General features: G+C 43.6%; 2 protein-coding genes across 14 annotated transcripts in view; both read left to right on the forward strand.

The window, feature by feature from the left end:
* The first annotated feature begins 7 nt into the window (after positions 1–7).
* LOC118409100 overlaps positions 8–8,802 on the forward strand; it is a 19,929-nt gene continuing 11,134 nt past the window's right edge. For 2 of the 13 annotated variants that reach the window (XM_035810005.1, XM_035809991.1), the window contains exon 1: positions 8–267. In XM_035810005.1, coding sequence (XP_035665898.1) covers positions 174–267 — 94 coding nt within the window. In that variant the 5' untranslated portion in view covers positions 8–173. The remainder of the gene's footprint in view (positions 268–8,802) is intronic. The other 11 variants (XM_035809968.1, XM_035809976.1, XR_004830409.1 and 8 more) reach the window with 9 other exon arrangements.
* Positions 219–3,065, forward strand: LOC118409079 (aarF domain-containing protein kinase 1-like). The gene is made up of 2 exons (XM_035809947.1): positions 219–383; positions 1,067–3,065. The coding sequence occupies exon 2, from the start codon at positions 1,123–1,125 to the stop codon at positions 2,677–2,679; it is 1,557 nt and encodes a 518-aa protein (XP_035665840.1). The 5' UTR covers positions 219–383; positions 1,067–1,122; the 3' UTR covers positions 2,680–3,065.

The raw sequence follows: 8,802 nt of genomic DNA on the forward strand, positions 1-8,802 counted from the left end.
TATATAGAACGGATCCGTTATGTAAGATTTTTATATTCAAAATCTTGATTGATTTTGTATTTTTTTTCCTTACCGTTTTAAATGCTATCGAAATTTTAGAGCAAGGCGAATAATCCCCTCTTACAAAGTGGTACCATCCAGTGTGAGGTCATTGTGAGGTCAAAGTTACAAACATGGCTACAGAGGGCACGTTGGTGTTCATGAGATCTTTTGGATGTAAACAGAACTTGCTGTTCCGACCAGATAGCTCAGCAAACGTAACACAAGGTATGGGTGCTAACAAACATGTCTTGTATTGTTGACTGAGATTGAATATAATTTGTCTAAAATTCGAAGGCGGTAACGTTGTATAACCGTTAGGACGCGGTCTTACGTAAGTTGACATTTCGGTATCAGGTCTTTTCGTCCCCTAGATCTTTCGTCCCCTAGTCCTTTCGTCCCCGTTTTGGATGTTTCGTCCTCGTCATGGTTCTTTCGTCCTCGTCATGTTACAGTGTTTAACCCCCAAAAGGCAACTTAGAAGACATTTTATCACGTCTTATTCCGTAGTTGATTAAATCTAATACTTTGAAAGCATTTTCCGACCGCTTATATCGGGAAAATAGTTGCTCAGTCCTTCGTTGGACGGCGTCACACTCTGACTACAATATAATTCCAGTCGGTCCGGATCATTGGTAAATTCACCAACATGAATATCTTAATGTTTTTCAAAATGTGCATACAGTCAATTATGTTGTTAAAGTTTCCTATAAGTTTGCTTATTTACTCAGACAAACTCGGTAAAAGGTGCGCAAGAGCGCTTTGCTACATGCGTAAACATCCAAGATGGCGGACCCGGCGGCATGAAAATGTTTTACTCGTCCGTTTTGTGCCGGTTATCGAAAGTGGAAGACTATAAAAACAAATCAAAAATGTACTTTTTTTAATAGAAGTTTGATAAAAACTCTTATAGAAATTTTGTGACTTGACAATAACTTGTTGCATAGACAAGCATCATCCGAGGACGAAACGTCCATGCCGAGGACGGGGACGAATGGTCTAGGGGACGAAAAGACTAGTAACCGACATTTCTACATGCACGTGCCGTGGTGGAAGAAGGCATTTTCAGACCTGTGAGAGAAAATGATGGTTGTACGCATGCTGAAGTACGGGGCAACAGGAGGCTTGTTGGGAACCTCTGCCTTCTGGTTACACTACAACAGCTGGGACCCCGTGGACAGTACCATCGGCCTGGTGAGGATCAGCAGGGCCGTCGTTACGGTGGCGAAGATTGCAGTGGATTACAAGAACACCCTTTCCAACTCCAAGGCAGCTGTTGGGACTGAGGAGTACCAACAGCTGAAGTCAGCATGTCACCTGAGATCAGCTGAGCGGCTGTACCAGCTTTGCTGTGTCAACCGTGGCTGTTACATCAAGGTTGGACAGCACATCGGGGCTCTAGACTATCTATTGCCTACTGAATATGTGCAGACTATGAAGATTCTTCACAGCAAGGCACCGCAGTCTTCCCTATCAGAGATACACCAGGTTATCAAAGAAGATCTTGGAAAGGAGCCTGGTGAGATCTTCCGCTGGTTTGATGAGCAGCCTCTCGGGGCTGCCTCACTGGCCCAAGTCCACCAGGCCACACTACAGGACGGCACGTCGGTGGCTGTGAAAGTGCAGCATCCCAAGGTACAACGTCAGTCCAAGCTGGATCTAAATACCATGGAATTACTGGCAAATATCGTAGCCAAGTTGTTTCCAGAGTTTCAGTTTCTGTGGTTGTGTGATGAGGCAAAGAAAAACCTTCCAAAGGAGCTGGACTTCCTTCAAGAGGGTCAGAATTGTGAGAAAGTAGAGAGGATTCTCAAGAAGTATAGCTATCTCAGGGTCCCCAAGATCTATTGGGAGCTTTCTACTGAACGTGTGCTCACTATGGAGTTCTGCCAAGGTGGACAGATCAATGACCTGGAATACATGCATAACAACAACATCAGCGTCAATGAGGTCACGCGAAACCTGGGAAAGCTTTATAGCGAGATGATCTTTGTTCAGGGTTTCATCCACTGTGATCCGCACCCTGGGAATGTGCTGGTACGGAAGACTGCAGATTCTGGGACGGAGATTGTACTGTTGGATCATGGTCTGTACCAGACGCTGTCCGATGAATTTCGGCTGGACTATTCACAACTTTGGCAGGCCATCTTGGCTGCAGATGTGGAAGGCATCAAGGAGTACAGCAAGCGCCTTGGTGCAGGAGAAATGTACGGGCTGCTAGCCTGCATGGTGTCGGCCAGGTCATGGGGTGCGCTGACCAAGGGAATTGACAAGACACCCATCTCTGTGGGCGAGGATGACGAAGTGAAACGATATGCCGCAACGCTCATTCCACAGATCTCTGACCTCCTCAACCGAGTCCCTCGACAAATGCTACTTCTCTTCAAGACCAACGACCTGTTGAGAGGAATAGAACATGCTTTGAACTGTCGTGCCAATGCCTCGTCTTTCATCAACATGTCTCGCTGCTGTGTGCTTGCCGTAAGCAACCACCAGCTGGACACCACCACGAAATGGACAGAACGATGGAAGATCTTGGTGTCTCGAACAATCACTCTCTGGAAAATTAACCTATATGAATTCTTTTTGTGGTTTACTACCACAGCTTTGATTCGTTGGATGAGCCAACCAATAAACTGACTGACGTAGTGACAAGCACTGAGCAAAAAGATCAGGGATGTTTGCCCTTTTCCAGAAAAAGGGATATCGATCATAGAAGTAATATTAATATAACAAGACTTTGGGAAATGACACCCAGGGACGGTATTCGACAGCGATCAGACCACTCCTCCTTTTATACCTTTTCTGTGCCTCCCTAGACCCTAGTGCAGGGCGCTCTGATCTGAGAACTAAGAAAACTACTAAAACTATAATATAGTAAAAGTGAAACTAGTCAAACAGTTGTGAAGGTGGCACCAATATGGAAGCCACGAGACTCAGTGTAGTTGCCAACCTAGTAAGTCTACCACACTAGTATCACCTTTGCTACACCAGTGCACATATTGAATACAGGAATGAATACCTTGTTGGCTGTGATACTGTGTTTATTGCTTTTCTAATGGACAATATTACAATATCTATAGTGGCTATTTTGAAAATCTAGCCATCTTGTTTGTTTTACCCATCCTGTTTTTTTTGCCCTATCTCTCTATTTTTGCAGTCTGCAGTACTAGTGGATGTCATCCATACAATTTACTTGCTGTGTCCTAAGATGGCACAAAGACAAAATGGTATTGAGACAGCTCATTGACAAGTAGTTACCTTTAACAATACAAAACCTTATATTGGTGATTTATCTATGTATTTCTGACAAGTCAAGTGGTTTTCAAATGTTAACTTGAATTTTTCCCAAGGGAAAAGGGACCTGAAATCAGATGTTTTTTCAACAAAAAATTCAGGTTACAAATGGCAAATTATATCACAGGGTCACCTTTTTTTTCATGAGAATTTGGTACTGAACATTTTGAAGTTTCTGTAGTGTTTTCCAGCACAAGTTTATATCCACATGTGCAAATTCTTCCCACGCAGAATACCCGTTTTCCTAGTAATAATCCAACGTTATAATTTATATAAAACTGTGTCAGCTTTTTTTTAATGTCCTCCTGAAACACTAAAAAATTTGCAAAATGTTCAAGAATTATGCAGGTCATTGGCTGCCAGTGTCACAATTTTTCTACAGGTACAACTCTCCAAACTGCAGTTAATTTGGCAGAAAATACAAACAATATAAGAGCACTTTGACAAAAAAATAGATAGCGATGCACTGTGCTAAATACTTTTCTGAGCAAGGCAACAAGTTGCACCACCTAATATAGTATGGTTCACTAACTTCTTCAACAAGACTGGCAATAAAAATGTATTATTGCCATGACGACGATTGAGGGTACAACAATACAGCTCAAATCAGAAATAGACTGTAACTTCCCTGTCGCACTATCCCTAGCACAATATACTAGCCCACCTGTATCATAAAGCTACAGCAAACAGAAATGTACTATCCCCGGCACAGCACAATGGTGACCTAAATCTTCCACCATTGCATGCCAAAGATACATCTGGAACAGATTTAGGGGGGGGTTGGACTTGCATACCCAGCATACTGTTGTGGAGTGCAAGCATTCTTGGAAAAATGCCTGTGCAATTCCTAGAATTTTTGCAGACTGAATGCAATATATACCACTTGACGACTCCCCTGAGGCGGCGTCAAAAAAGGTACATACAATACATAGCCTATGTTTATTTCAAACTAAAAATCGAGTAACAGGGCTCCTGACTGCGACCAAGTTGGTCGCATATGCGAGTAGAATTCCCCTGATGCGACCAGATCTGTAACCACAGTCGCACAGTGCGACCTCTTACAATTAATCATCATTTATTTTTTTTATCATCCAGCCAAGTAGAATCTTTGCAGGGAAAGGCTGTCCCTGCCAGGTGTCAGTTTCTTCCCTTGACAGGGATGGTCAGCAGGGGGGTCACACCTCATTAAGGTCTGCCAAGTGTCTGTACTGTCTTCAATTACATGTACCAAGGAGGTTTAAAAAATGTTTTTCCACTGGACCTTTATTTATTCCCTTTGTGAGTTTGTCCAAACAGATAGGGAAATTTGAGAGTATACATGATATATATATATATATATTGGTTTGGCCAAGGAGATTTCATGTATAGGAAGTAACCTCCTTGGTATAGTAGGGTATGGTACAGAGTCCTCCCTAGAGGATGGAATAACGGCGGCCCTCCACTATACTCCTAGGCCAGCTCCACTATACTAGTTTTGAAATTTAGTGTGTTTCTTCCCCATTTCCTTGGTTAGTTTTGCTAAAATTAATGAAGATTCACAGATTTTTGTGCCAAGTGGCATCACTTTTCCAGTGGGCATTGTCTGCAAAAACTTGTGAACGGGTGATGATCAACACAAAAGGAATCACTTTGATATATTATACTTGTAGTATTTGACACCCTCTGTCATTGCAAAATTAACCCATTTTCATGAAAATGCAGCATGTTGGTTCTGGTTATTTTTGCCAGCACCTCCACTGTACTAAAAAATTCTGGGGAAAACCCTGGTATATGGTATGACAGCATGATAAGTGGAGGGTCCAGTAGGCAGTAACAAAACTTTTGTAACATGACTTTTTAGACAACAATGTTGCAGCCCCTGAGACAGTGAACAAGTAGGCCTTTATAAAAAAATGGTAGGGTGGAAAGAAAACATTCTTGAGATACGATCTTGGTGTTGGAGAGCGGCCTGCACTATTTCCATTTTCAGTTCAATTTCACCCATTTTGTAACACACTTGTACTTTTATACTTATTTGTGTTTTTTTTTTCAATTTAAATGGTAATTTGGGATTAATCAGTTATTTTCCATTGTTCTTACAATAAGAAGGCATAATTACTTTTTTATCTGTGTAACTTGGTTTCAGTATTGAATTCATTTTGATAATCCTTATGTTGCAAGTTTGATTAACTCATTTTTTGGACATCTAAAACTTGTTCGTCAACAGTCATGCCTGACAAGACTGGAGGTACAAGAGTTGAGTCTGAATAAAGCAGCCGGCCATAGCAAAAAAACTTTTGTCCTCGTGGACGCTTCTGACCGGGTTTCACATCGTTAAGAGGCGACATCTGGTCTGGAGTCGTCCACGTGCTCTCATTAACCACCTGTACATCCTCACCTGTCCATGCAACCTTTTTATACGCTTCAGAGCATGTATTTTCTATCTGTTGAATCTACGCCAGAGAGGTAGGACGGAGGTAGTGGTTCGCTTGGTCTCGTCGCTAACCGCCAGCCTAACCCGCCCAACATCCCCAGCGCCCGGCTATGGCTTTACCCCTTGCGCCAGCGATAGCTCAGATACCCCGATAAGACTACATTTAGCCTCTGCAGGGCCAGCAACTTCAGGAACCCACAAGAACAGGACCAGTCCTCATGGTTGAGCGGGTGTAGCGCTTTGGAAGGTTTGGAAGGCTTGTTATCAGTGTTTGTGCTTTGGTAGTCTCACTTTGTAGGAGCGCTTTCTGAGTCAGAAGCAGCTGTTTATTTCGAGTTACACGTTTGGTTAGTACGTGGTGTCTGCACAGCGTAATGAGTTTATCTCGATTACCGTGATTGGTGGAGGGTGTTCCCACGGTGTAACATTTGTTAATGTTGGTTCAGTGAAGGGTGTTCTCGCTGCATTACACATTCTGCTATGTTGTCACTGCCCATGATATTCTCGGTTTTACACATGTATTATGTTTGATCAGTGGATGGTGTTCGAAGCATGTTCATATTCAAATTTGGTGTTAACTTCGTTGCATGCTGGATTGTAGACTAGTGGATGGTATTCCCGCTGTGAATTGCGTTCTGACTTCAGCATGGCTTACTGTGTTACACGTTGATCAGTGGAGGGTGTTCCCACTGCGAAGTATGTTCATATTCAAATTTGGTGTTTACTTCGTTGCACGTTTGATTTAGTGGATGGTGTTCCCGCTGCGAGCTACGTTTTTTCTTCATCATGGTTTTTTACTGCATTGCAAGTTTGATAAGTGGACGGTGTTGCCATGATAAGTGGATGGTGTTCCCGCTGCGAATTATGATTTTTATTCTGCATAGCTGTCTTGTTGCTTTACATATTGATCCGTAGACGTTGTTCTCACTGCAAAATACGTTATGTTCGCTGTGTTATGTTCAGCATTGGTGTATGCTGCGTTACACATTTGTTCTGTAGATGGTGTTTGCGTGTTTTTACATGCTGTTGTTTGATCAGCGGAGGGTGTTCCCACTGCGAATACGCGTTTATGTTCGTTGTGTTCAATGATGTTTAGCACCGGTGTATACTGCGATACACGTTTGATCAGTGCATGGTGTTCGCACTGCGTATAACACGTTTGCGTAACAGCGATGGTATCCATTTGTGTTGCACAAGGTCTCCGGAAGGAGTGGTTTTCTGATGGCCATCGGCTCCGTTGATCTGACATGTGAGGTGTACACTTCCTGCCTTTTCTTCTGCGTTAGCTTCAGCTAGTTAGTGCACGTCTGGGTTGATTTGTTGTTTTATTTCGACCAGGTTTATTTTCATCACATTTGAGGCATCCACTCCTCTCAGTCTCGCTACGGGCAACGGGGATACTTCCTTACATACATCCTCCTACATTGGTAGGCCCCCAACCAGGGGTTGTTGCTCGTCCCAGGGCTGACCTTGGATGGATCCTGATTGTGTCGTCAGTATGGTTTAGCATTGCATTGTCACTTTGCTTTATATTTCCTGTAGGCTGGCAGACGCTTGTAGGTATCACTGGTTGAAGACAGCGGCGTTTTCGTTGGACTGTAGAGGCCTTTTGTCCGCTTTTGTAGCAGTTCTATGACAATTCAACTGTGTCCATGTTAAGGGTCAGCCTTGGGACGGCTTCAACCTTTGACATGAGTGTTGACTGTTTTAACTTGTGATTCAGGCGTTTACAGTAGGTTTGGGAACAAGGCAGGGATTAAGACATTTGGTGATTAAAGAAAGCTGAAGAACAAGAAGAGGCAGTTTGATTCACGGACAGACTGTTTGTTACCTTGTTTGTAAACGATTAATAGCGGCATTCCGAGGAGAAGATAAGCGGAAGGGTGTCATTGGACATTGGATGTTGCCATATCGGTACACGATGAAGCCGTTTATCATCGTATTCTTGGGAAGATTAACGTAAGCACGATGTGTGTTAACAATTCCTGGTTTAGGTATGGGGGAAAGGAATGAGGTTTGGGGAAGGAATGAGGTTTGGGGAAGTTGAAAGATGGGGATGTCAGGAGTTGGTGAGATGCAGAAAGGGAAGGGCAGTTGAAGATAGACCGAGATTATGTGCACGGAGGTGGGACCACGGAGAACTTTTCTGCCCATACCTTAACCTTCTGCCGGAGTTTCACCTGGGATCGCTGTGGATAATGTACTATTCTAAGTGAGACACGTGGACGCTTCTGACCGGGTTTCGCATCGTTAAGAGGCGACATCTGGTCTGGAGTCGTCCACGTGCTCTCATTAACCCACCTGTACATCCTCACCTGTCCATACAACCTTTTTATACGCTTCAGAGCATGTATTTCCTATCTGTGGAATCTACGCCGGAGAGGTCGAAGGAGGTGGATGGTGAGCGTTAGAGGAGGAGAGACATTCGTGTGGGACTGACTTGTGGGTGATTTGTTGGTTATGTCGAGTTTATGGTGCCCTGCCCAACATCCACAGGGGGAGGTCGTTCCAGCCGTGGGCAGCGGGCATGTGTATCATAGGCTGGCCATTGCTGGGAGATGTGTTGTACAAGAGATGCGAGGAGGTTAAGTTACATCCGTGAAAAGCCTACCCACCCACCCTCTTTCTTTTCTTTTCAGAGAGACCGTTCAGTGACCCTTCAGGCGACACTCCGGACTTCATACAAACAATATATTCGTCCGCCGCTAGTTGTAAAGTTTCAGAAACGCCGATGAGAGCATGACTTGAATTGTATTTCAGATTATTTTACACTTTTGCCTACTAGTACGTAGAATTTGAAATTTTGAACCTCTAAAACGCCATTTCCTCATGAGGAAATGGCGTTTTAGAGGTTCAAAATTTCAAATTTTCAACTGTTGAGGTTAAGTTACATCCGTGAAAAGCCTACCCACCCGCCCTCTTTCTTTTCTTTTCAGAGAGACCGTTCAGTGACCCTTCAGGCGACACTCCGGACTTCATACAAACAATAATTCTCCGCCGCAGTGAATTGGTATCCTTCCCGAAAAAGAGAATTAAAGCAAGGGCCTCGGATC

The sequence above is a fragment of the Branchiostoma floridae genome, chromosome 1 (assembly GCF_000003815.2).
Source record: "Branchiostoma floridae strain S238N-H82 chromosome 1, Bfl_VNyyK, whole genome shotgun sequence".
NCBI classification, from domain to species: Eukaryota; Metazoa; Chordata; class Leptocardii; order Amphioxiformes; family Branchiostomatidae; genus Branchiostoma; species Branchiostoma floridae.

Excerpts from the sequence above, each read along its gene's own strand:
- LOC118409079 (XM_035809947.1), top strand. The coding sequence starts at position 1,123 with ATGATGGTTGTACGCATGCTGAAGTACGGGGCAACAGGAGGCTTGTTG.